Source organism: Colius striatus, chromosome 5 (assembly GCF_028858725.1).
Source record: "Colius striatus isolate bColStr4 chromosome 5, bColStr4.1.hap1, whole genome shotgun sequence".
NCBI lineage: Eukaryota > Metazoa > Chordata > Aves > Coliiformes > Coliidae > Colius > Colius striatus.
Window position 1 is genome coordinate 3404306 of NC_084763.1, and position 27000 is coordinate 3431305.

Sequence of the window (27000 nt, forward strand, 5' to 3'; positions counted from 1 at the left end):
CAGGCACTGCTCCAGGCTGGGGCAGAGGGGCTGGAAAGCTGCTGCAGGGAAAGAGCCTGCGTGAGTTGGTGACAGCAGCTGAACAGTGAGCCAGCAGCGTGCCCAGGTGGGCAAGGAGACCAAGGGCATCCTGGCCTGGATCAGGACTGGTGTGGCAGCAGGAGCAGAGCAGTGACTGTGCCCCTGTGCTGAGTCCTGGTGAGGCTGCAGCTCCAGGGCTGTGCTCACTGTTGGGCTGCTCATTGCCAGAGGGACACTGAGGGGCTGCAGCGTGGCCAGAGCCGGGCACAGAGCTGGGGAAGGGGCTGGAGCACAAGGGGCTGGGGAGGGGCTGAGGGAATGGGGGTTCTGAGCCTGGAGAAGAGGAGCCTGAGGGGAGACAGCAGCACTCTCTGCAGCTCCCTGAAAGGAGGCTGGAGTGAGGTGAGCATTTGTTTCTACTCCCAACTAACAAGTGATAAGTCATGAGGAAACAGCCTCAAGTTTCTTCAGAGGAGGATTAAATCAGATGTTAGGAAGAGGTTTTTCCCTGAGAGGGTTGTCAGCCCCTGAGCCAGGCTGCCCAGGGAGCTGGGGGAGTGCCCAGCCCTGGAGGGATCCCAAAGCCATGGAGCTGAGGTGCTGAGGGCCAGGGGTGAGTGGTGGGCTGGGCAGGGTGAGGGGAGAGGTTGGGCCCAATGGTCTTCTCTAACGAAGACAATTCTATGAAACCCTGCTTCAAAAACAAGGATTTGAAGGTAGCTTTCCACTCTCCTACTTGGTTTCTTCAAAAGATGAGTAAAGCCCATAATTTGCTGTTGCAGGAAGACCCAGAAAATCCAAAGAGTTATCTGTGTGGTGAGATTTATTTGCATCCCCCCAAATGGCAAAGCAGCATCCACATGTCAGCATTGCCTTTAAGTCCCACTGGGAGCTGCTGGTGTGTGAGTGCCCTGGTCTCCAGCTGCACATACCAGCAGCCAGTGCCATCTCTGCTGACTGCAGTGGCCTCTGGGGCTGCCACCAGGCCAAAAGCCACACGTAGTGGCATCTTGGTGGCATCCAACAGCCACCAACCCTCCAGACCCCAGTGGTGTTAGTTGTGCCAATGGGAGTTATGGTGCTGTGTGGATTGTCCTTCCCGTCAGCACAGCATGACCACGACAAAGAGCTGTGTGGCTTGTTTCCACTTCTTTAGATCAGAGAGGGAGGTCTCTGGCAGTTTGCTCCGTTTAACCAGGTCATTTTTCTTGGCAGAAATTCTCAATGGAGGTGTTAAAATCAGCAACAACCCCAAACTGTGCAACATGGACACTGTTCTCTGGAATGACATCATTGACACAAGCAAGAAGCCTCTAACGGTGCTGGAGTTTGCAAGCAACTTGTCCTCTTGTGAGTATTAACTTGCCAAAAGTGCTGCATGCTCCCCCATTTCAGAGAGAACAAACACCCCATCTCATGCACAACAGGTTCCATGCCCACTGCCTCCTGCATGCATGGCCACCAAACCTTGCTCCAAGGGAAGCACTTTCATTTCTTCCCCACTGGCCTAAGGTGTGATTTCTCGTGGCCATTAGGTCCTTAACTCGTAGCTCAGGGAAGCTTTCAGGAAAGCTTCTCTTGGTTTCAGACAGTACCCTGCTGCAACAGGGTTTCTTCAAAGGCAGCTCAGAATAATGTGCACTCATTTGCTTTCCAGCAACCTTCTGTTTAATACAAAGCCAGGGTCTAGGAAGCCCATGTGGATATCCTCCTGGAAGTACTGTGGGACTTGAAGCTCTTTTAGGGTTAAGGCCCAAGCTGAGTGCCATAAAACTCCAGTGCTTTGGGCTTCACAATTTGTCCTTGCAGAATAACTGGCAAACCAGCAGATCAATCCAATCAGCAGGGAGGGGAGCATCTGTTTGAAAGCTTGTGTAGCTCACGTGCTTTGAGCCGGCTCAAGCTGCTCCTTCAGCCTCACGAGACTCATGTAAAATCCCCAGTCAGTGCACAGAGAGGGGAGTTTCATTTCCATTTCTGAGCATTTCATTTCTGGCACTGTGTAAATTGCTGGAAAAAAACATATTTTCATTATCTTCTTCTTGCATAACTGCCCGAGAGCTCGAAGCCAACTTGTGTGTTGACGTGTTTTTTCTGTGGAGCCTTAGCACAGGCCAGGGGTTGCAAACGGTACAAAGCAGCGGAGGAGTTTGGCTCTGAAGGCCACAGAAATGTTAACCTTGAACTTGTCAACTGCACAGAAAGATACAAAAATCAGAGTGTTACTTGGTCCCCCCCCAATCAATGGACTCTCGGATTACTGGTGTTTGTTCAGCTATTTGGTGGGAGGAGGGAGGATCACGTGTGTTGCTAGCAGGGAGAATTGCTCTCGTAGGAAATGCCTGGGAAATGTAGTGAATTCCAGATTGATCTGTGTAAACAGCCATTTATGGATTTCATAACGATCCCCTAAGCTGAAGTCAGTTGTTTCTCTGGGAGTTTGCTTCTTACAAAGCTTATGAGGAAAGGCTGCAGGATCTGGGGCTGTTTACCAGGAGAAGAGGAGACTTGAGGGGGGGATCTCAGTAGTAGTTACAAGTATCTAAATGGTGGGTGGCAGGAGGTTAGGGGAGCACTTTTTTCGATGGTATCCAGCAACAGGACAAGGGGTGATGGGATGAAGCTGGAACACAAAGAGTTCCATTTAAACATAAGGAGAAACTATGTCACTGTTGAGGTGAGGGAGCCCTGGCCCAAGCTGCCCAGGGACGGTGTGGAGGCTCCTTCCTTGGAGGGCTTCAAGACCCACCTGGACACGTTCCTGTGTGACCTGATCTAGGTGACCCTGCTTCTGCAGGGGGGTTGGACTGGATGATCTTTAAAGGTCCCTTCCAACCCCTACCATTCTATGATCCTGTGATAAGGAGAGAGGGATAGGAAGGAGCGTGGCACTGACCCTTGAAGGTCAGGCAGGGTGTCCCTCCATCCTGCCGCCTCTGTCTGCACCCAGTCCTGCCCCAGGAGTGTTTTTGCAGAGGCAGGAGGAAGGCACGAAGCAGAGGAGCAGCGTTGCCCCGTGGCTGGAGTAGCTGGCTGTTGCCAATCCGGTTGGGTTAGTTTTTCTAGCAGCTGAGGTGCTTCAGAAAGGCTGATTTGCATGTGGCCCGTAGGGAGCAGCTGGCACAGGCCGTGGCACGCAGAAGGGCCGGCTGGGCACCAGCTGAGATCCCCGTTCCTGGGAAAAAACGTGCCTGTTTCGTAAGCTGGGCTGGCTGGCTCTGCACTCCCTCCAAGGTGTGGAGAACTGCACGTAGGAAAACAGACAGGAACAAAGGAATACGGGTTTAAGGGCCTGCTCTCCAGATTTCTGAGCACTGGTGTGTAGGTGCTTCTCTTCCCTCCCAGCCCTCTCAAGGCCTTGTTCTCCGTGACTCGTGGGATGTCGGTGTTGCCACTGCCTGTGTTCACAGAATGTAATACTCTGCTCTCGTGCCTTAGGTCCCAAATGCCACCCCAACTGCACAGAAGACCACTGCTGGGGCCCTGGGGAGCAGAACTGCCAGACATGTAAGCCTGCAAATGAATGAAGAAACAGCTTGTGTGCTCTGACATAACTCCATCTACTGAAAACCTAACCTGTGGGGCGCAAATCAGTGCTTCACCCTTGTCCTTCCCTGCATGCTGCCGTGCCGGGGCTCCGTGAAGCCCACGGCCGCTTCCCACCCTGCGGGAGAGCAGGGGCAGGGGCATGGCTGCACCCACTCCCCCGGGCAGCCCCTTCTCTGGAGGGGAGACCTCGGGCTGGTTGGGCTCAAGTGTGGGTTTTTGTGCAGATGTGCTGTTCCTCCAGAGGCAAAAGGCTGCAGCTGCCTCCCACGGTGAAAGCTTTTGCCTGTCGCCCTCGACTTCTCTCATCTGCACTTGAGAACATTTACTCTTTAAAATATTTTACCATATAAGAGAGAAGGCAGTAGCTGCCTGGTGAATTGTTTGTGTTCCTGCAGAGCCATTCTACAGGCCAGTTAATAATGCTCTGGATTAATTTCTCCTATTAGAAACAACGACGTAACCCCATTTTTGCCAGCTTTCATTCCTCTGCTTGGCATCCCTGTAGGTTCCTTTAGCAAACACAGAAGATGGCCCTTTCCTGTGGGGAGTCACACTGCATGCTGTACTCTGAAGCCCTTTGGAAGGCTCAGAACATGCATAGCCGTTTCTTTGTGACTGTGGAGGTGTTTGGCACTGTGAGGTGGTTCGGTTTGGCTTTACTAACGTTTTGCCAGCAGGATGCTTGCCCCCGATGTTAACAGAGTGACAGGAGCATTCATTTAGAAGTGCTTGAGGCTTTGTGAGGCTTGCTTTTTCCTGAAGTGAAGGCTGAGGAGGAAAACCATTTGTTTTGCCACTTCCTTATTTCCCTGTTCTGTGGTAAGTAGGGAAATGGCACTGTCCCTTTCAGTGGAAAGGCCGCTGGTCTAGTCACGATGCAACTGAAAGCAACACCCTGTCTTTGGGTTCTCATTGCAAATAATCACTTAGCCTGGAGTTTCTTGCTTGCAAGTATCAGGCCAAATCTGTGCGGGTTCTGGAGCTTAAGGAAAGAGGAAAGTACAGCTTCTCTCTCTTCGTTTAGTGGAAGCTTGATGTTTTTTTCATTCCACTCTGCTTTTGGACAGTGGCTGTGTACACAAAGCCCCTCCCAGGCTGGTCCCCACAGCTGAGGCCACACAGCTATCCCAGGGCTTCCAAAGCCTCAGGTCTCAGCCTCACAAGCTTCTAAACTCTCACTGACTTCAGGAGTGTGTAAAACAAAACCATTTGCAGGTTCTGGCTCTCCTCTGCAGACATACGAGAAGCTGGCCAACTGAAAATACATCCCACATTGCCATGCTTGGGAAGGTTTGAGGCGATAGGAATCTCATCCATCAAGGAACATGGGATATTCTGTATGAAACAGAAACACTTGCCATCGTGTCTGTTTCCAGCAGGAAGCTCTAGTCAATAGCTATCAAGGTGATGAGCTGTTTTACTCCCCTCCTGGTGCTCATGAAACAGAACCCACATCAAAAGGCTGTTTGTGTAGAACAATGTGCCTTTTATTCCCCTGTTTCTACTTGCATGGAGGAGTTGCCATCAGAGAAGCTAAACTGTTGAAGTTATCTTTTTTTCCCCTTGAAAATACACTTGCTTGCAGGCCCACAAGAAAAACAAAAGAACACAGTTTGGATACAAAAGTGTGGAGCCGAAAAAGCTGAGAAATGGGGTTTTCATTTCAATCCCTCTGTAGCAGGCCACGTTTCCCAATATTCTTCTGTTAATTAACAACCATCTGCTTGGGACTTACAGGAATTCCTGGTGATATTGTAACTCATTTGTGCTCCCCATGAATTTCTTGGGGGGGGGGGGGGGGTTCATTGTTCTGGTTACTGTTTGCTCTGCTCTGCTGCTCAGATGGAGATGATTTCCCAACACTCGACAAAACGTTGCAAGCGGTTTTTGCTTCCCTGCACAAAGCTGAATCCAGGCCAGTTCTTCCTCTGAGTTGCTGCACTGGTGCAAATCCTGTAGGAACTGAGTAAATGAACATAACATTTGGCCAAAGGATCGAAGCCTCAAGAAAAACAGTACAATATGCATCTGAAAGGGGTTTGCTGAGTGGCTCTCCCCTTTCTCTGCAAGTTTCAGAAGTGTTCTTACACCACACCAGCAGTGGATGGGTTCCTGTCAGAGTACAGAGTCCTGGCAGTTCTCCTGTTGTGTTGTGTTGTTTTTCCCAAAGCTACCACCAACAATAGCAGCTTTTTCTCAACCAAGTGGAGCCAGCTGCTGCTCTGTTGCCCAGCTGTAAGATGCAGGGACTCCGAGGTGTTTTTCTTGCCTTAGGCATCGATGCTGCCTGGGCCTGGGTGCTGTTTCCAAGCAAGGACATGGTTTGCTGGCTGGGACCAGAGTGCTTAGCACCTTGCAGGAGCCAAGATAATGATGGCCTTATGGTTGTGTTTAACAAGCCCTCTCACCACAACCCTCACCAGCTCTCACCCCTCCCAAGCTTTGGCCTTATATGAGGACAGAATACACACCCCATGGGCAAAACCTAACACAGATCCAGCACTGTATTTTTTTCCTCTGTATTTCTTGACCTCATTGCAACAAATAGAACTTAAATGCTCTTAATTCCTGATGTTTCTCCTCTTTCATTGTGTCTTCCAGTAACGAAAGTCATCTGTGCCCAGCAGTGCTCTGGCCGGTGCAGGGGGAAGGTGCCCAGCGACTGCTGCCACAACCAGTGTGCCGCGGGCTGCACGGGGCCTCGGGAGAGCGACTGCCTGGTAACCATGCTCCCCCTCCACCAGCATTCCTTACAGCCCTGGCACTGCCTCTGCCTCCAGCCTGCTCTGAGCAGGCCTCTGGGGATGCTGACCTTGGAGGGTGCTCAGAGCTTCCCTGTACAGGTGGCGGGTGGGAGGGAGGAGGATGTGAACATCACAGCACCCTTAGCTGGTCCTTAACAACCCTGGAGGTGGAACTTCCTAGCATGTGCCAAACCAGTGTTAGTGCCTCTGAGAGCTCAGAGTCATAGAATCATTTTGGTTGGAAAAGCCCTTAAAGCTCATGTCCAAGCCCTCTCCTCACCCTGCCCAGCCCACCACTAACCCACAGCCCTCAGCACTTCAGCTCCACGGCTTTGGGGTCCCTCCAGGGCTGGGCACTCCCCCAGCTCCCTGGGCAGCCTGGCACAGGGGCTGGCAACCCTCTCAGGGAAAAAGTTCTTCCTCAGCTCCAATCTCAACCTCCCCTGGCACAATTTGAGGCTGTTTCCTCTTGTCTGTAACTCATTACTCAGTAGCCACTGGTGAGCAGCTTCCAGTTGTATTTCCCTATTGCCATTGTAAAGCAACTGAATATTGGGTGGCTTCCCCAGGTAGACAGGTCCCTGTGGCAGTGCAGTGGGTTTCCCATGCCAGCACAGCTCTGCTTTGTGCTCCTCAGCACACATCAGTAATATCTTGGTTTACTAAAGCAAGACCTCCTTGGGGGGATATGATATGCATTGCATTGAACTTCAGACATCCAGTCAAGGTTTCCCTTCCTGTCACTGTGTTTGGGGTAGAGGAGGGAGAAGGAGCAAATGGAGCTGTTTTACAAAGCAAAAGAATCCCATAGCTTTCCTAGAGGGGTTTCAGGGGGTTGGTGCATGCTGTGGTTTTAACTCTTCCCTGTATTCACACTGCACTTTGTTCTGAATTAAGTGGCACCTGAGTAATTGCCACAGGAACCATCCGGTCTGGGTTGTGGTGCTCTTACCTGTGTTCCAGGCCCCCTCCTAAATTGTGTGTCTCTACTGCCCTTGCTGACTCACAGAGAACACAGTTCTTCTCTCTCATCTGAAAAACTGAGGGAGAAAAAAGGAGAAAAGAGAGCCATTATTCATTTAATGCAGAATTAGAAGAACCAACTTGCCCTTGATAAATGGCTGCTACGTTGTTTGCCCGTGACCTGCAGCTCCAGTTTAATATTCAGTCAGAAAAGGCAGTAATCGGCAGGAAAGGACTTGATTTGATTTAGGTTATTAAAAACAGCGGCCAAGTACCGTCTGTCTTGATCTGGTTACTGCTTGTAGGGAAAATTCTTCAGTCTGAGGCATGCAGATTTGCTCCTGTTCCCACGTGAATCCCAGCACTCTCTTGGCCAGCGTGCCAAGATTTCTTGTTCAGGACAAGAAAACCTCATGTTCTCTCTTTCATTTATTTTCCCCTCAAATATTAATCTCAGTTGCCCAACCTGAAGCGACCCTTCACCTTCAAAGCATGAGGGACCATCCCTGTAGCTGCTTGAGCTTTCCCTTAGAGTTAGGCAGGAGACAGATGAGCCCAGTGGAGTCTGTTTGAAGAGCTGCTGTCGATGTTGCTGGGATTGAAGGGAGGAAGCGGTGTAACGGGCGCTGCTGTTCGCTGACAGGCCTGCCGCAAGTTTCGGGACGACGCCACCTGCAAGGATACGTGTCCCCCGTTGGTCCTGTACAACCCCACCACGTACCAGATGGATGTCAACCCCGATGGAAAGTACAGCTTCGGAGCCACTTGTGTGAGGGAATGCCCACGTAAGTCTGTGCCAGGCTGAGGAGGCAGGGGGCTGGAGGGAAGGGACTCCTGCCACCCGTCTGCGTTACGGGCGGCTGAAAGAGCACGTTCTTGTTCTCTTTGGCTCTGTGGGCACTGGGAAGACGTGACAAAACCAGGAGAATAGGTGCTAAAGAAGACAAACTGTCTGCATCCATCACTTCTCCCGATTTGTAACCACTCAAGTTTGACTTCTGACGAGTTTTCTCTTGATGGGGAGAAAAGCTTTGTACACTGATCATCAAAACGACAGCCGTACGGGGTCGATCCTGGGGATAACCAAAGCAGAATCAATTCTTGGCTGGTCCTTATTGGTAGGAAGTCATTGGTTGAAACCTTCCCCCTCAAGGCCTGTGATCATTGCTCGCTCTACAGAGACTTGCTTTTCCTTTCACACCCTTCATGACCGTGGCTTTTTAACCCACCAAGACTGAAATGCAAGCGAGGGTTTAGTGTTCCTGGCTGGTTCCTGGCCTGGTCTCTCTTTCTGAGAGTGACCATTGCCTTGCCTGGCCCTCAGCCTGGAAGAGAGAGCGAAGGTGAGAGATCAGAGGTGCTCTGCATCCACCCCAACTGCAGCACTGCTGCACAGCCTGACCTTGGCAATGTTGTTCTGTCCTGCTGTGGCCATTCCCCTCTCTGTAAAGTGACAATAGCACCGTGTATCCACCTACCTTCAAAATGGGTGTTTGAGAGAATTCACAATTAAGGCCCATACTTCCCTAAGAGTTTTTCTTCTCCTTAGGCTTGAAATGCCCCAGTGCATCTGTCTTGTATTTCAGTGGCTTTTGACGCCCTTGTGGGTTTTTTTTCCAGACAACTACGTGGTGACAGACCACGGCTCGTGCGTCCGCTCCTGCAACACCGATACTTACGAGGTGGAAGAGAACGGTGTCCGCAAGTGTAAAAAGTGTGATGGGCTCTGCAGCAAAGGTAAGGGAGGCACAGAACAGACCAGGAAGGCTCTGAGGTGGCAGGCTGGGAAAAGTACCTGGGGTTCTGACCTGAATTAAGTGCAAATTCAGCGTTGAGATTCAACACACAGTGAGCTGTGCGTTGTGCGCGTGCGTATCTTGCACATCAGCCTTCTCCTCCGTTTGTCCTGCCCAGTGTCTCATCAAGGGGAATAAATGGGGACAAAGAAGGAGAGAAGGGCATGAGCCACAGCCCACGTGCAGAGATGCTCAGACCAGAGCCACTCAGGCAGGCAGACAGGAAGGAGTTGCTTTCTGAGGGGCGAGAGTAGGCAAAAGATCTGTGAAACTCAACGGTGGTGGGTTTAACCATATGGGTGTGCTTTCTGGATTAATGGCATCTCCACACTTATTCCCTTCCATGCATTTGAGCTTCACTCTTCTGCCCCCTGACTTTGTGCCTCTCTCTTAACAGTGTGCAATGGCATCGGAATAGGTGAGCTCAAAGGGATCCTCTCTATAAATGCCACGAACATCGACTCCTTCAAAAACTGTACCAAGATCAACGGGGACGTCAGCATTCTCCCGGTGGCCTTCCTGGGGTGAGTTGCCTGCTGGTCATTTGGAGAAGGGCTAGGGAGAAATCCCAGCAGAGCCACTCATTTCCCAATGCCTCATCCTGTTTGTTTCAGTGATGCCTTCACGAAGACGCTACCCTTGGACCCCAAGAAGTTGGATGTCTTCAAAACAGTCAAAGAAATATCAGGTTAGCAACGTGGTTCACGTTCTGTGGCTGGTGCTGCTAAAAACACAACGGGAGAGGAGGGAAATCTAGAACTAGAGAAGCGCAAGGGAATGCTTTATATCCCCGAGCTGCCAGGGGTGAGCTCCACAAAGGTGGTCAGAAGTGCCTGACCAGCATTACGCCCACGTAACCCTTTCCCATCCAAGGTGTGTGGTTTGGCCTCACCGTCCCTTCTGCAGAAGGGACGCCAGCCCTCGCACAGAGTAAGAGGAGAGGAGATCCTCAGCCACCCAAGAAGGATGTGGTGATGTGGGGGCGTGCCAATCCAGCTAAAATAAGCCACACGTGTTGCTATTTGTGGGAAGCCTCTCAGCAGCTCCTTGGGAGAGCGTGCTCAGGGGCTTGCATCACCGGCAGAGCCACGCTCTGCAGCCTGAGCAGCTCTTCCTTGGGCTGAAGGTGTCTCCATGAGCATGGGGATTAAGAGCAATTTCGTTCAGCCCATTGTGGAGCATCACAGTCAGAACTGACTCCAGGTCCCCTTCTCTTTCTCCCTTGTACCTGGCTGGTTCCCTTCAGGGTAGCAGTGACTAACCCCAGAGCTTTACACAGCAGCCTGCAGTTTCCTGAATCCTCCCCGTCCTCCCGAGCGCCTCAGCTGAGCAGGGCAATCTGCTGCCTCACTCAGCACATCCCCTCCAAGTTGCTGGCTGTTCTGCTCTGTTTCTGCCTCCTCCTCAGTTTCCCCACTCCCCAAGGGCAGCTCACAAGCAGGATGGAGCAATGCCTTTCCCTCAGCCTCCCTTCCAGCCGGGGCTACCACGGGCAGGAGGCAGCACCGCCAGCAGCTCGCTGCAGCAGGATGTGCAGCTCACCAACACGTTTGCTCCCTTATGCTGCTCCTGGTGGGCTCAGAAGTAAACTGTTTATAAAACAGGGTTTAAAAATATCCCTCTACTCCCTAAAATGTCGTGCTGCACTTGGAGATTCTCAGATAAGCACCGGGAAAGCACAAGCACCTTCTCCCAGTGCAGGAGGAGCTCAAGGAAGAGCTCCACTGCCAGTACTGACCATGGCTTCAGTGTTTTTATTACTTGCATGGGTTTTTATAATCTTCTTTTCCTCATTTCAGGGTTTTTGTTGATTCAGGCCTGGCCTGATAATGCTACTGATCTCTATGCTTTTGAAAATCTGGAGATTATACGTGGCAGAACCAAGCAGCAGTAAGTACCTCACAGGGCAGGGCGACGGTGAAGGGAGCTCTGGTCAGAGCTGCACTTGTCTGAGCACACCGAGGTCACAGGCATTGGGGGATCACAGAATGATGGGGCTGGGAAGGGCCCTGCAGAGCTCATGCAACCCAACCCCTTGCTAAAGCAGGTCCTCCTAAATCAAGTGACACAAGAACTCATGCACGTTGCTTTGGAAACCTCCCGAGAAGGAGCCTCCACACCCTCCCTGGGCAGCCTGGGCCAGGGCTCCCTCACCTCAGCAACAAAGGAGTTTCTCCTCTTGTTCCACTGGAACTTCTTGTGTTCCAGCTTATGTTCATTACTGCTTGTCCTGTCACTGGGCAAAAAAAGACTAGCCTCATGCTCTCAACACCAGATTGATCAGCATTGAAGCCTTCTCTTCCCCAGACTAAACAGCCCCACATCCCGCAGCCTTTCCCTCTAAGGGAGATGCGTCAGTCCCCTCAGCATCTTGGTGGCCCTGTGCTGGCCTCTCTCCAGCACTTCCCTGTCCCTCTTGAGCTGAGGAGCCCAGAACTGGACACAGGACTCCAGATGAGGCCTCACCAGGACAGAGTAGAGGGAGAGGAGAACCTCCCTCAGTCCACTGCCTACGCTCTTCTCCATGCTCCCAGGATGCCATTTGCCTTCTTGGCAACAAGGACACGTTGCTAGCTCATACACAGTTTGCTATCAACCAGCAGCTAATCCTAGTGTCCAAAAGCTGATGCAGAATGGGACAAGGCCTGCAAGTGGCAGGGCACAATCTTTGTAGCAATAGGCACTGTGCCCTGGGAGGATGAGCCCCTCAGCTCCATGCTGCATGCAGAGGGCTGTCCAGGACCAGCGTCCCCTCCACCAGCCTGGAAACACAAGCAAAGCAGAGAGTGCTCTTGGCAGTCTGGGGCAAGTTGCTATGTGGTCAGGAGCACTTTGGCATTTGAGGCAGCTGGGCAGGCAGGGTTGGAGGCTGTGGCTGCTGCGTGGAGCAGACACCTCCAGCACACCCAGCACCCTCCCGGGCTCACCTCAGGAGGAGACAGGTCTGTGCACCAGCACAATGTAATAGCTGCTCTGCTCTGCCTACAGCCATTGTTGCACTCATTTACTTGTCAGAGCACATATGTGCTGCCAGTAAAACCCCAAAAGCCCCTGCAAAGCTAGATGTGAGTACTGCATATACCAGGCATTCCATGTAGAGGGCTCAGCAGCATCAAGCTCAAACACCACACAATGGAAAACCAAAGGACAAACACACTGAGTAAACCTCTGCTTGCTAATCCTTTTTTCCACGTGTTCTCTCTTTGTCCACCTTCATTTTAGTGGCCAGTATTCCCTTGCTGTTGTGAACTTGAAAATCCAGTCCTTGGGGCTGCGCTCTCTCAAGGAAATAAGCGATGGAGATGTGGCCATCATGAAGAATAAGAACCTCTGCTATGCTGACACCATGGACTGGCGCAGCCTGTTTGCAACTCAGAGCCAGAAAACAAAGATCATACAGAACAGGAACAAAAATGAGTGTGGTAAGTCAGCAAATGCCTTCCTGCTCCCCACAGAGGCTGGTGCTGAAGTGCGAGAGGAATTCAAGCAAGGCTTTCTCGCTCTTGCCCTGGTTGCAAAACTGGTCAGGGATAGTACTTCAGTGAAAGTGGTAAAGGAAAAGTGGCATTGTTTGTTTCCCCACTGGGGATGTGAGCTTCATGGCATCCAGCAGATGGAGAGGAGCTGCTTCACCCCCTGAACGCAGTGAAGCTGCGTGGACTGAAGGACACAGAGGTTAACTCCCCACGCTTTGACAAGGCTGAAGCTGTAGTTCCAGCAATCTGCTCTTGCAGGTGCCCCTTGGCCAAAATCTAATCCTTTCTCTTTGCAGAGCATGGACATGTTGTATTTTGGAAACTGATCATAGAATCACACAATGGTTTGGGTTGGAAAGGACCTTTCAAGATCATCTAGTCCAACCCCTGCCATAGACAGGGACACCTTCCACCAGGCCAGGCTACTCCCAGCCCCATCCAACCTGCCCTTGAGCGCTTCCAGGGATGGGGCAGCCACAAGCAATGTGGGCAACCAGTGCCAGGGCCTCACCACCCTCACTGTAAAAAATTCCTTCCTTATGTCTTTGTAAGTCCTCTCTAAGTATTAAGAGGCTGCAACAAGTTCTCCTCAGAGCCTTGTCCAGGCTGAACACCCCCCCTCTCTCAGGTAGGTGCTGGTTCAGCTTTATTACACAGCCATTAGCTGTTACAGAGGAGCTCATCCTCATTTCAAAAGGCCAGAATTCACTTAGTTTCAGCCTTTGGGAATGAAGAGAAACCTCATTATTCCTTCTCCACACTGCCAGGATCATTCACACCTGCTTTGGAACAGGTTGGAGGAACTGGCTGGTTGGCCTGGAGGCACTTCCAGTGCCCTGCTTGCCTTGTCTCCTGCCTTGACTGTTGATGTCTTGTCTCCTCTCTCTTTCCCAGCTGCTGCCAGGCACGTTTGTGACCCTCTGTGCTCAGAGGTGGGTTGCTGGGGCCCAGGACCCTTCCACTGCTTCTCCTGCAGATTTTTTGATCGCCAGAAGGAGTGTGTGAAGCAGTGCAACATCCTGCAAGGGTGAGCTGTCTGGGGGGTGCTTGAGGGTTTGGTGGTGGGTTGGGTTTTGAAGGTCTGTTGTAACTAGATAGCAAGGAACAGTATCTCTGGTTGCCTGGGATTCCTCTGGCTTTGCAGGGATGCTGTGTGAGCACAGCACCTAGCTGAGGTACCTCCCCTGCCCCATTCAGCATTGCCTGGGAGTGACTGCTGAGAAAGCATCCCCCTAAGCCCACGAGGAGACTGTGTGGAGGCCCAAGGAGGCTAAGCCTTGCAAAGAAACAAAGGGGCTTAAAGCCTTGGTGCAAATCCAAGCTGTGCACCAATAATTACAGGGATATTTCTTTTTTAATCACTCTCTCAAAGTTTGACTTTTAAAACTCTGGAGTATTAAGCAAGTAGTTGACAGGGTGGTGATGCCCTGATGTTTGTATTTCTCTAGCAACTTGCAGTTCAGCAGCTGTGGTTTTTTGGTAAGTGAACTCCCTCCAGCAGCTCGTACGACCTGAAGGGCAGATCTGGGCATTTTTTGTGTCAGATGATGGGTAGATTTAGTTTAATTAATAACACCATTACTTGAAGTGGAACAGCTTTATTGCTATTGAAACCATCTGTTCCCAGCTTTCATATTTTAATGATTCATTGTGTGTTGCAGGGAGGGCATGAATTTAATTATCAGTGCATTGCTGTTTGACTTCCCTAATTATTATTTGGAGCCTTGGAATCACATGAACTGTTTCTGCTGATCTCTTTGCATCACTGCCATTTAAAAGCCTTTGGAAATGGTTGCAAATAGTCTGTGTTGTTAGCTTAAAAGGGAAAGTAAGCTAATTTGTACTGTGCAATCTGGAGGTTTCACTGTCAACCAAATTTCCCTCGCTCTTAACCTCCTGCTGTTGGCACTGAGGGAGTGCTGCTGGTGTAGCCAGGAGGGTCCTTCTGTACCTCTTTTCCAATCTAAACTGGAGAAGTCAGGAAAAGGAGAGACAACCATGGTTCATCACTCACTAATCAGCCTGGATTTTAATGATTTCTCTTTTGTTGTTGTTTTCCAGGGAGCCGAGAGAGTTTGAGAAGGACTCCAAATGCCTCCCCTGCCACCCCGAGTGCCTGGTGCAAAACTCCACTGCCTACAATGCAACCTGCACTGGACCTGTAAGAGCAGATCCTTTGCCTCACACTTTGTGTTAAGATGTATTTCCCACCTTGAGCTAATCCTGACATCTCCTTTACCCTTCTCCGAGGTGGAGCAGAGATGAGGGACAGTGAAGAGCCAAGATCTTGGGATGGGGGAGCAGAAACAGGAGAAGGAACCTCAGAGTGTTGTTTTTCTTTCATGTCACCCATCACAGTGTAATCCACAGCCACAAACATTGTGGGGACTTTGTTTTCCATGGCTTTTTACAGAAGAGGACAAGAGAAAAAGCCTCTTACTTACATATGTGACAACACAGTAATGTAGCAAACGTTTCAGGAGCGTGTAGCTACTGAACTGCCAGGTTGGTCTGGACAAAGTGAATGTCCTTATTCAGAGGGAAAACCCTGGTCTGAAATAGCAGATTCAAACAGTAGCTTTTTTGCCTTTTAAAAGTCAGGATGAAATGAGGATCAAACCCAAATGTTTACTGAAAAATAGGCAAGGATCAGTTTTTACTTCAAACCATGCTCCCTCTTCTGACTAGGTTACAGTAAATCACTCTGTTACAGCAGTTGCAGGTGTAAATGATGGTCAGAGAAAGGCAATCAGAACAAAACAGGTGGATTTTCCTCATACAAACTCATACAACATCTCCTTCTGCACAAGTCAATTCAGTACAGTTCTGCCTGTCATCCAGGGTCTTCATCAGTTTTGTTCCTTAATTCAGAGGATGCTCTTTTGCATTCTGAAGCATCCAGTTTGGCAACAGTGCAGGATGGTTTCCTTTTAATCACATCTTAATTGTAAAGCTCTTAATTCTCTTTTTGGTGCTTGAGATCAAATCTCTTGCATCCATCACAGATCCTTTCTGTGCTACTTGGCCTCGCTCCTTCAACACCTCTTGCTCACTCTGCTTGACCCTGGCCCATCATCAGTCTGAAGACTCAGTGCTCAGTCATGTGGAGCATTTCCATCCTCCCTTTTGCCTTAGACTACCATGGCCTCAGGGCTGTTACTAACATTATAAGCTCATTCCAGGGTGACCATCCCCTTGTTCCATATTTGCCTGGCATCTAGTAATCGATCCAGTGGCCCTTAGACATGGCAGTGGTTGAAATACTCTTCCTAGAGCATGTCTTGCTGTTGTCCCACTGCAGTTGACACTGTGAATCTGGTCTGGTTTCTCTCCAGAGCAGAATTTGACCCAGAATTGCTGGTTCCTCTGCTTTAAAAGATTTAGGGCATTCCTGGTGCTGTTATAGTCTGAATAAAAACAGTCCTGCTGAAAACAGCCAAGGGCAATGCCTTTAAACACAAACTAAGTGCTCTTCAAAGGATAGGCTCCTTGGGCTGCCTCCATTATCCTCTGCTTCTCCCTGTCAGGGGAAAGAAAGAACCTACCTGAGAAACCAGGAAAGTAGTGATTTGAGGCAAACACTTCAGGAAGGTGTCAGCAGGACCAGGTCCACTGTTTCAGACTGTGATGGTAGATTGCACCAGGCTGCAGCTGGGCCCCCTGCTTGTTGAGGGGTCATTAAATTATTCTCAATTTCAAGTGAAAAATGAAAGCTTTACAACCAGGCAGAAGGTGGGGGAAAAAAATCAGCACTGAAACTCAAGAAAAAGCTTGAAGTGTTTGGTACTTTTGTACAGTCCATCCTACAGAGCAGATATTTGCAAGAGTATCAGGTATCAAGGTAATAAAGGCAGATGATGCTGACAGCTTCCAGCATCACATTTACATTTACATTTACATTACAAACACATTTAAATTTATCTTCTGAACTTCATAGAATCATTTTGGTTGGCAAAGCCCTTGAAGCTGCTGCAGTCCCAGCCCTCCCCTCACCCTGCCCAGCCCACCACTGACCCTTGGCCCTCAGCACCTCAGCTCCACAGCTTTGGGATCCCTCCAGGGCTGGGCACTCCCCCAGCTCCCTGGGCAGCCTGGCACAGGGGCTGACACCCCTCTCAGGGAAACAGTTCTTCCTCAGCTCCAATGGTGCAGCATCACTGGTGCAACTTGAGGCCATTCCCTCTTGTCCTGTCACTCGTTACTTGGGAGCAGAGACCGACCCCCCCCCACCTCACTATACCCTCTTGTGTTGTGGGGAGCGATTTCCTCTCGAGTAGGCTGATGTAAGGGCATTCCAGACAAGGTGTCTCTCTTTGCAGGGCCCTGACCATTGCATGAAGTGTGCCCATTTCATCGATGGCCCCCACTGCGTCAAGTCCTGCCCCGCGGGGGTTCTGGGGGAGAACGACACCCTGGTCTGGAAGTACGCCGATGCCAACGCTGTTTGCCAGCTCTGCCATCCCAACTGTACCCGGGGGTGAGTAAAACCTCAGCCTGAGTGCAGGAGGGAGCAGAAAAGAAACAGGAGAAAGCTCATCCCCAGCTCTTGCTCTTCCTGACGGCCCCGTTTCAAACCACCAAGAAGAAGGAAGGGCAGGGAGCACACAGGGAGTGTGAGCAGAGAGCAGCAGGCTTTGTAAACAGGGAAAGTTCAGAGGCTTTTTACACAGAGCAGGGGGAAGAAAATGAAAATGTTTTAGCTGGGGGTTGAAAAAGGCTTTGTTTGTTGACTTAAACAGGAAACCTGGTGGAATTGGCCAAAGCTCACCCACCAGTGATGCACTCTGGGGTTGTTTTCCCCACCTGGCTGGATGCAGGGGGCTGTCTGGCTTTGGGAGGATCATCACTGACACCTGGTGGATGCTGGGCTCCCAAGGCCTCTTTTTCTCAGCACCTTTCCTGTGTGAGGAAAGAAATCCCAGCTGGGTACCCCAGTGATTTTCCTTCTTTCCATGTGCTAGCATTTGGTCTGGGTTTAAAGCCTTGCTTGCCTTCATGAACAGGCATCCCAGTAACCATCCTTACCCTTGCTTGGAGGCAGGCTTAAGCTGTGAATTGAGCTGTGTTTAACGTATGTGACATTAAGTGACACCTGTCTCCTGTTTTCCAACCTGCAAAGGCCACGGGATATGTGGTAAAAGCTTTTATGGTTTGAGGCTCAGTTGTTGGACTGTGATGCTTTCAGAGCTAAAAACCAGCTCGTGTTTGATGTGTTTTCCTTCACAGGCCCCTGGCTTATACCCTGCAGGTCTGTCTAATCCAAAATCCTTCTGTAATAGTCCTGTAATACTCGTTGCAAGAGAGAAGTTATGACCTGTTCAGAGCAGCCATCATCCCATTGTGCATGAGCTAATTCAACAGCCAGGTCATTAAAGAGCAGAGCAGAGTGCCCAGGCTTCCACTTTCATGGAGTAAAGGAGATGAAGGGTTAAACCAGCCAATACCAGGGCCCTCCCCAGCGCTCAGAGTGAAGTCAGTGCTCTGCTCTTCAGGTGTAACAGCTCTGTGGGTTTGGCAGGACCTACAGCCATGATGCCCCTGTGCTTTGTTACACTCTCAGGTGAGGCTTCTGAGGGCTTCCCATCGTGGTCCTGAGAACCAATGATCTCAGCTGGAAGGGGATCTTAAGAACTTTACTCTTTACTGAGGACCTCAGTGGTCCCTACTGATAGGAACTGGCCACAGTGGTCCAGTACTGGCCACGTGGAAGTGCAGCTGATGGCTGGTGCAGCATCACAGGCACCCACATCTGAGCAGGGCTGCCCTCAGCAGCGAGGCCCAAGGCTGGGCTCAAGCAAGGACAAACCTGAGGAACATAATCTGCCAGACCTAGAGGTAACAATGAGCCATGCAGTGGTTCTTTGTGCACAATAGGTCTCCAGAGCAGCCTTCATCAGCAAAATCAGTTCCTGCCGGGCTTTGGCAGTCGATGGGTGTAGCACAGGAGTCTGGGGGTGATGGGAGTAGAGCAAGGAGATGTTTTCTAAAGCTGGAGGTACCCAACCTATGGCTGGGTGTGTTTGGTCCTGTGTTAATAAGGCAGAGCATAAAAAGTAACATCCATTTCACCTCTTCCATGAAAGAACTGGGCTAAGTTGGCCACAGTTACATTGTGGGCATGCCTAATGGCTCTGTTGGAGTTGCTGCCCGGCTGTGGCAGAAGCAGCAGGCTGTATCTCTGAGAGGCTCCAGAGAGCAACAAGAAGGTGGTGTTACTCTTTTTGCTTTGCAGATGAGAGGTGTGAGGCCAATGGCCTTGGCAGGGAGGGAGCCAGGGTCAGAGGGGTGAGCTGGGAAGGTGCAGCACCGTCCCCCTGACAGCCATCCATCAGTGATGCCACCTCACGCCTTTCCCTCACTGTGCAGCGGGGTCTCTTCAGCAGTGAGTGGAGAAACTCCATCTCACAAAGTGTTTGTATCCCTAGAAACCCCAGTGTCAGCAATTTCTGCCTGACAAGCAACAAGAACTTCATTTCTCTCCCTGTCCAGTTGCATGGCCAGAGCCCACAAAGCCGTATGAGCATGATGGAGCACGCTGACTTCAGTTGTCATGCAAGTAAAGCTTTCCAGGGTCTGGCTCTGTTTTCCTTACTTGAAGAAGCTGGAAGTAAAGAGGACTTCTGTTCCCAGCTAAGCTCTGTCACAAGCTTTGAGGTTTCTAGCTTAGGTGTGCGTTCTCTAGTAGTGTGTCACTTGTATCCCTGTGAAGAAACCCATCCAGTCTCGTTTTCTTTGCTCAGTCAGTTCTCCAGCCTTCAGTTGAGAACAGAATGGAGGGAGCTTTTTCTTGCTCAGCCCAAAAGACTCCTTCTCTCCCATATCTCCTGTCATCTCTTGGGGATTTTGTACATGAGCCCCCTTTGCCTCTGGTACAGCTGAGGAAATACACTCTGATAAGGACAACAAGCCAAAAGCCCTGGAATTACCCCATTTGTACCTCCAGCAACTAATGACACTAATTAATCTGCTCAATGTTGAAAGATACAGTTTTCCCCCCCCACTCTCTCAGAGTACAGGGATTAAATTCAGCCAAAGCAACTGGGCTTGGAAGGGTGAGGAGGAGGGAAGGCACCACTGTAGTTAACAGCGCTGGCCAGCACGTCCTGTGTGTGCAGTCACTGCCAACGCTACGTGTCTCACCAGTCTTCATGTTTGATGCCAGGGGATTTTAGGGGTGGGGGTGAGAAAGTGGCTAGGAGATCCGAGAGGGAGAGTTGCAGCCTTTGTCTCACTTGGAAGGTGGATGAGAAAGAAAGGGCAGAGGAAAGTTCTTGTAAGGCTTTCAAAAGCCCAGTGGTTTTCTGTTTGTTTCATGACTCTGAAGTAACTTGGGCTGTTACAGTGGGAGTCTACCCTGCAATCCCAGCAAACTGGCTGTATTACATCAAACCAGGAGCTGTGGGTCGAGGAGAAAGTTGTTAAAGTCTTAATGGGTTTGGGAAATAGCTGTGTCTGCTCTGGGATGAGTAATAACGTATGCAGACAGATGAAATGCTGAGTTCAGGGTGTAATCCTTCTCAGGGACTTTACACAGCACTAATTTTCCAGTAAGCAGAGAAACATTTGAGAGACTGGATTGCATCTGATCTGTCCTTAAGATCTCGAGGCAGTTCATAACACAAGGTCACATTTCTCATCTTGGTTTCAGTAAGCAGAAGAAAATCGATTCAGGAATGGAAAGGGTGATTGCTTGGGTTCCATAAAGCCATGATAGTAAATGCATTGCAACTTCAGTTGGGTGTCATCACACAATTCCACGTTCAGAAGGATGGTTACATGTAGTCCTGGGTGGATATTTGTCACAGGCTTTGTTCCTTCTTGGTCCTGTGAAATGAATCAGAAGGTCACGTGGGGTTTGAACAGCACAAGCTGAGCCGTCATTTTCCTCCCAAACACCTTCTGACTTTTTCCCACCTGACTTGATATTGATGAATCTTGTGTGAGATAGAGGGGGACAGGTGAGAGCATCAGCTTCTCCTGCCTCTGCTTTCTGGGGCAGGAGACAACCACTCGCTCATTGCTCAGACTGTTGATCCTGTCCCTCAGCCATTTGGTTTTTGCTGGCATGTGAAGGACTTGCCATGGTAAACCAGGATTTTTGGGAGGAGATCATTTGAGGGACCACAGTCACGTTCTGAAATAAAGTGAGGCCTTCCAGTGTCACATCCTTATGAGGGGAAGCTGCACGTGCTCTGTTGCATCAGCGTGTAGATATCCCACCTGGGTGGTAGAGCATCCAGGATGAGCTCCTGGCTCAGTACACACTACGAGCACACAAAGAGGGAAGCTCAGTGCAGAGCGAGACACATGTCCTGTGAGTGTCAGCAGGCTGGTGGTTCTGCTCTGCAGGTGCAACCCCTCTCTGCTCAGTTACACAACCAAGCAAACAGGCTGAGCCAGGGGCTGAGGGAGCCAGGGGCCAACACGCACACAACGCTCCCAGCCTGCCCAGGACACCAGGATGCACATTCTTGCATGAGAGCCCAGTGAACTCACTAAACCTTCCAGATGCTGGGTCATGGAGCGCTGTGTTGGCCCAGAAACAAGGCAAATACACGAGGGAAGATCCGAGTGACGGAAACAAACAAACACCAAAGCAAAGGAGTTGTTGCTTCACCTCTTCATTCCCCAGACCTGCATCAGGCTGTGAGACATGATCTGCAGCTCCACCTGCCATTCTGAAATGTTTCTGGTTCCTCCTCTCGGTGAGAGGGAGTTCAGAGCACTTTTCCTGGCACAGGCTCACTCCTTACCCGCTACTTGACCTCTTGTGGAGTTGTTTTGGGATGATCCATTGTCTTGTAAGGCAGCAGATACCACAAACTGGACTTTTCTCCTTGCTGTGCTCTGGTTTTCAGAGGTGATGTAACCCTCCCTGTAATGCTCTCCTTCCTCTGTAGGCACCACAAAGACCACAATTCCCATGAAGAGCATCCATCTTGTAGCCCAGCAGCACGTAGGGAGCAAACAGTGCCATGAGACCATGGAGTGAATGCAGTCACTGTGGTTTTGAACATGTTGGTTTTGGGCTTGGTCTGCCAGAAGGAATCTTAAGCTCAAGTGGAGGGCAAATGACTTTTGCTGGTAGAGTTTCTGGCTCTCTGGGTAACTGTTTTACCTGTTGACATTACCAGTGACAAAAAGCCTTAGATTCCTTAGGCCACTGACTGATGTTTAATAGAGTGTATGGCTATTATGGAGTCCTGTGTTAATACTTGGGCTGCTCTGAAACGCAACCATTTCAATCAGTAGCACTCTTCTGAGCTGGAATTACAGAGGTATGTATGCCAGGGTGAATATGTTTGTCACGTTCTTCTGTTTTCACAGGTGCAAAGGGCCAGGTCTTGAAGGCTGTCCAAATGGGTGAGTGTTTCATCTGCCACAATTAAAGACAGAGCTGGAAAGAATGCACACGTGTGTGTGTGTGTGTGTGTGTGTGTGTGTGTGTGTGTGTGTGTGTTTACATTTCCACGCTGTGTGTGTGTGTGTGTGTGTGTGTTTACATTTCCACGCTGGACACTGCAAAGCTGGGGCTGAAGTTTTCAGCTCTGTACAGGGAAGTTGGGTTGGAAGGGCCCTGCAGAGCTCCTCCAGCCCAGCTCCCTGCCAAAGCAGGTTCCCCTCACTCGGGGGCACAGGGACGTGTCCAGGCGGGTTTGGAAACCTCCCGAGAAGGAGCCTCCACACCCTCCCTGGGCAGCCTGGGCCAGGGCTCTCTCACCTCAGCACCAAAGGAGTTTTCCCTTGTGTTTAAGTGGAACTTTTTGTGTTCCAACTTGTGCTCCTTACCCCTTGTCCTTCCACTGGCCACCACAGAAAACATCCTGACCTCACCCTCCCAACACCCACCCTTCAGCTGTTCCCCAGCATTGACAAAGGCCCCTCTCAGTCTTTCTGTCTCTGAAACGTCAGGTGGGGATGTGTTTGACCTAAGGCATCGTGCAGGGTTGGGTTGGGGTTTCCTTCTGAAGCTGAAGCATTGTTTCCCCGTGTGTGCACCCCTCCTGTGTTGCAGCTCCAAGATCCCGTCCATCGCGGCCGGCGTGGTCGGGGGCCTGCTGTGCCTGGTGGTGGTGGGCCTGGGCATCGGCCTCTACCTGCGCAGGCGCCACATCGTCAGGAAGCGCACCCTGCGCCGGCTGCTGCAGGAGAGGGAGGTGAGCTGCCATCCTGCCTCCTTCCCGGGCCTCACGGGGCTGACAGCCTCCTCCTGCCAGGGGATAACGCACCCTGTAACTCAGCAAGCCCTTGTGGCACTGACACCTCGCTTCACCTCTGATCCCTCAGGATATCATTTTCAAAGGCTTTAGGGTATTTAGAGGTCTGAATTCCAATGAAACTCGTTGAGAGTGTCTACAGGTGAGAAAGCTACACCTTCAGGGTGAGGTGGGGTGTGTTTGCACAGCCAGACCTCCTCACCTTGTAGACCCTTGGCTGGAGTGGCAACCTGGGTGCCTTTGAAAACTTTACCCTCTTGATCGGGTAAAATGTCTGATCCTGTGGAAAAAAAATATGAGAGGGAAAGGAGAGGAGGGAAATGTGTTGAGGAAGTGTTTGTGTCTCGTCTTTGGTTTGTTTTTAGCACCAAAAAGCCACAAAGCCATCAAAGTGGATTGCTCACCCTGTTGGGCATGAACAAGGTTCCTGCACCACTTCTTGTGTTCTGCCTGGCTTTGTGTGTGTTGCAGCATCACCCTCTGGGTACCTTGCCTACACATTTAGGCTAAACACCAAAATTCATCGTCCTGGATGAAAGCTGCTCTGTTGTGATGAGCCCCTTTCTGGTCCAAATCTGGGAAATAATGAGCAACTTGTAGCATTCTGCTAAAAGCCTGGTTGCAGCTTCCTTCTGTGCTCACTGGCTTTGAAGAGTCAGCTGCTAAAATCCTTTGAAAAGCTGCTTTTTCAGTGCACTATCTGGCAGTATTTTACACAGCACTGTGTTCTGCAGTTGTGATGGGAGACTTGAGGGTGTGCTCAGCTCACAGCTTACCCTGTGGGCTCCTCAAACATGGGGATATTTCATCACAACAGGAAGGTTGCTTGGCCCTCTGTGAATCAGATTATATCTAGCCAAGCAGTTTCATTCAAAGGAAAGGGGAAAGAAGAACCACTAAGTGAAAAAGCTGACTTCTGCATCAAAAAAGTGTTCACTGTCTCTGTTGGGAGGGCATTAGTGCTGTTTGCAGTAAGGCTGGGATCCAGTTTTGGAGACATCAACAGCCAGTTCAGCATCACCCTCTTGCTGAGAACAGAATCATTCTCAGATCTTTAGTTGCTGCTTGTAAACCCTGGGCTCTGACGGAGCCACTGGTACCATCCTCCTCCAAACCAGCAGTTGCCACTCTGGGATTTACTTTACCTCTTGAGCAGTTTGAGATGTTTATCAGAATGGAGCCATCCTCCTGGAAACTATGTGGAATAAAGTGTTCATTCATTCAAAGGAAGGATTTAGGGACTTCTCCAGTGTGTCCTCACAGGCCGTGTCTCCTCCTAACGTCACCTTCTCTCCTCCAGCTCGTCGAGCCCCTGACGCCCAGTGGGGAGGCTCCAAACCAGGCCCATCTCCGAATTTTAAAGGAAACAGAGTTTAAAAAGGTCAAAGTTTTAGGCTCTGGAGCCTTTGGCACTGTTTATAAGGTAAGATCACCACGTTTCGCTTCCCCTTTTTGTCTTGCTCCCTCTTGGAGAAGCCACTCAAGCAAAGCACAAGCTGTAGGCTGTTTCTGTTAACTAGATGTTATAGCACATGTGTATTGAATGACAAGAAGTATCTACACACCTTCAGCAGTGCAGCTCATCATAGAATCATAGAGTGGTAGGGCTTGGAAGGGACCTTTAGAGGTCATCTAGTCCAACCCCCCTTGGTTTGTGTTTATCCTCTGTGTCTCTTTTTCACCAAGTTCCACTTTTCTGAGGTCCTCCTGTTATTTAGGCTCTGCCAGTAGTACTGCAATATAAACAGTAGCTTCATAGATCTGTTATATACTGTATTCTGAAGCAGGCTTCTAGCTATGGCTAGGAACATCAGGAGCATCAGTCCCATGGACCTCTGAAGAGGTGCACCTATATTGCTGGGTGCTTTGGCAGAGTGTCCTGGCAGGGACACTTCACCCCAACAGCCTTCTGACATGATAGATGCAGGGCACTGAGCCTGTTGGGCACAACCCTACCTGCCACTGCATGTTTCAGGCTGGGTTGTTGGGACATTGTAGCTGCTGACTTGTTTTTGTGTGTAAAAGCCATTTATTTTCATCCCACCACTTACAAATTGGAAGTGGCGAGGCTTTGCACCAATTAATTAGATTTCCATGTGCAAAAGTTGCTCTTTATGCATCTCTTGGGCCACTTGTACTGGGATGGTGAAGACTGTGGGTTTTTTTCAGCAGAATATAGTAGAGAGGAGTGAAATAGAGACACTTCTCACACCACTAACACACTGTTTGCCCACAAGACACACTGTTTGCACATTTTTGTTGTCTGCAACATCTTCCCATTGCTCAGAATATCAGAAGACATAAAATGCATATGTGGTTGTGAGAATTAACCTCTCATATCTGAGACTAACTCTTTTGTGCTTCTTTTTCGTAGGGACTTTGGATCCCAGAAGGGGAGAAGGTTAAAATTCCTGTTGCTATTAAAGAGTTGCGAGAGGCGACGTCACCAAAGGCCAACAAGGAGATCCTTGATGTGAGTTTTCATGTTTGTTTTGTCAAGCTGTCAGTGGTCTGTGCATTTTCTGTAACAACTAAAGGACCTTCTAGGATTTCAGGTGGGAAGGAGTGCTTTGCAGCCCAGACTCCATGCTCCATCTAGAAGTACAGCCTGTGAAGTGTGTTTGTGTCTCCTAAGAAGGCTTTACCCACAGCCCAAATACTGTTGAGTTATCCTCATGAGCTAAGGTCTAAGGAGAGGCCAGGACCACACATTTACAGCTAAATCTCTTATCTTTGTTCTGATGTTTCAGGCCTTAAACTGTGGCATTACCATTGTGGCAGCAGAACCAAAACCAGTAAGAGAATAATGATGTCTGAATCCTGACATTGCAGGTTGTCACTAGCTGGTTGCTTGGTTATGTAGGATTAAATTAACTGTAAATCCAAAAGAAACATCTCCCAGCTGTCTGAGTTCTCTGCCATGAACAGCAAGAGGTTCTCTCACTTCCTGAAAGAGGCATGGGAATTTTATTCTCTTGCTTGGACGTGGCTCATCACATCAGAAAGCAGGGGAGAAGGCTGGGGACATAGCTCATCACATCAGAAAGCAGGGGAGAAGGTTATGGGACATGGCTCATCACATCAGAAAGCAGGGTAGAAGGTTATGGGACATGGCTCATCACATCAGAAAGCAGGGGAGAAGGTTATGGGACATGGCTCATCACATCAGAAAGCAGGGGAGAAGGCTATGGGACATGGCTCATCACATCAGAAAGCAGGGGAGAAGGCTATGGGATGTGGCTCATCACATCAGAAAGCAGGGGAGAAGGCTATGGGATGTGGCTCATCACATCAGAAAGCAGGGGAGAAGGTTATGGGACATGGCTCATCACATCAGAAAGCAGGGGAGAAGGTTATGGGACATGGCTCATCACATCAGAAAGCAGGGGAAAAGGTTATGGGACATGGCTCATCACATCAGAAAGCAGGGGAGAAGGCTATGGGACATGGCTCATCACATCAGAAAGCACAGGAGAAGGCTGGGGACATAGCTCATCACATCAGAAAGCAGGGGAGAAGGTTATGGGACATGGCTCATCACATCAGAAAGCACAGGAGAAGGCTATGGGACATGGCTCATCACATCAGAAAGCAGGGGAGAAGGCTATGGGATGTGGCTCATCACATCAGAAAGCACAGGAGAAGGTTATGGGACATGGCTCATCACATCAGAAAGCAGGGGAGAAGGCTGTGGGACACTGTTTCAGGAGTTCATAAAGCAGTGAGTTTGCAGTAGGTGAGTCAGAGTCCTGAATGCAAAGCTCACTGAACTTGGAATAGTCTGTAGATCTCAAGCCATATAACTTAAAGGAGGACTGGTCAGCCCAGGGACTTTCCAGACAACACAGTTGGATCTTGTGCTGTGTGCCACATGGTTTGATACATGTATTGCAGCAGTGCAGAAGGATAGGTGATCCATCTCTGAATCCATCCACAAAGCAATATCCATCCTGATTGCCTGCCCTCAGCTCTGCCCCTCATTTCCTTCATCACTGTGACAAGAAGCATAACAAAGCCTTTGCAAAGGATGCTTTGGACTTTACTGCATTAAATGGTGTAGACTGAAGGAAGGGTTAATAAATAAGCCACCAGTACATGGTGCCTTCAGCAGATGAGGGTGTTCACAGCATGGGGCAGTGGATGCAGGGACTGCTTTCTCTTTTCAAAGATGTTTCTGTATCTGTATCCCCACGTTATCTTCTCTCTCCTATTGAATTAGGGTGCTTAACAAAAA

General features: G+C 50.0%; 1 protein-coding gene across 4 annotated transcripts in view; it reads left to right on the forward strand.

Moving 5' to 3' along the window:
• EGFR (epidermal growth factor receptor) overlaps positions 1 to 27000 on the forward strand; it is a 153963-nt gene that overhangs the window by 107332 nt on the left and 19631 nt on the right. For all 4 annotated transcript variants that reach the window (XM_061997505.1, XM_061997506.1, XM_061997508.1 and 1 more), the window contains exons 4-19: positions 1237 to 1371; positions 3460 to 3528; positions 6172 to 6290; positions 7921 to 8062; positions 8898 to 9014; positions 9471 to 9597; positions 9688 to 9761; positions 10873 to 10963; positions 12296 to 12495; positions 13444 to 13576; positions 14611 to 14710; positions 16869 to 17026; positions 21877 to 21912; positions 22565 to 22706; positions 24067 to 24189; positions 25141 to 25239. In XM_061997505.1, the coding sequence (XP_061853489.1) occupies positions 1237 to 1371; positions 3460 to 3528; positions 6172 to 6290; positions 7921 to 8062; positions 8898 to 9014; positions 9471 to 9597; positions 9688 to 9761; positions 10873 to 10963; positions 12296 to 12495; positions 13444 to 13576; positions 14611 to 14710; positions 16869 to 17026; positions 21877 to 21912; positions 22565 to 22706; positions 24067 to 24189; positions 25141 to 25239 (1865 nt within the window). The remainder of the gene's footprint in view (positions 1 to 1236; positions 1372 to 3459; positions 3529 to 6171; positions 6291 to 7920; positions 8063 to 8897; positions 9015 to 9470; positions 9598 to 9687; positions 9762 to 10872; positions 10964 to 12295; positions 12496 to 13443; positions 13577 to 14610; positions 14711 to 16868; positions 17027 to 21876; positions 21913 to 22564; positions 22707 to 24066; positions 24190 to 25140; positions 25240 to 27000) is intronic.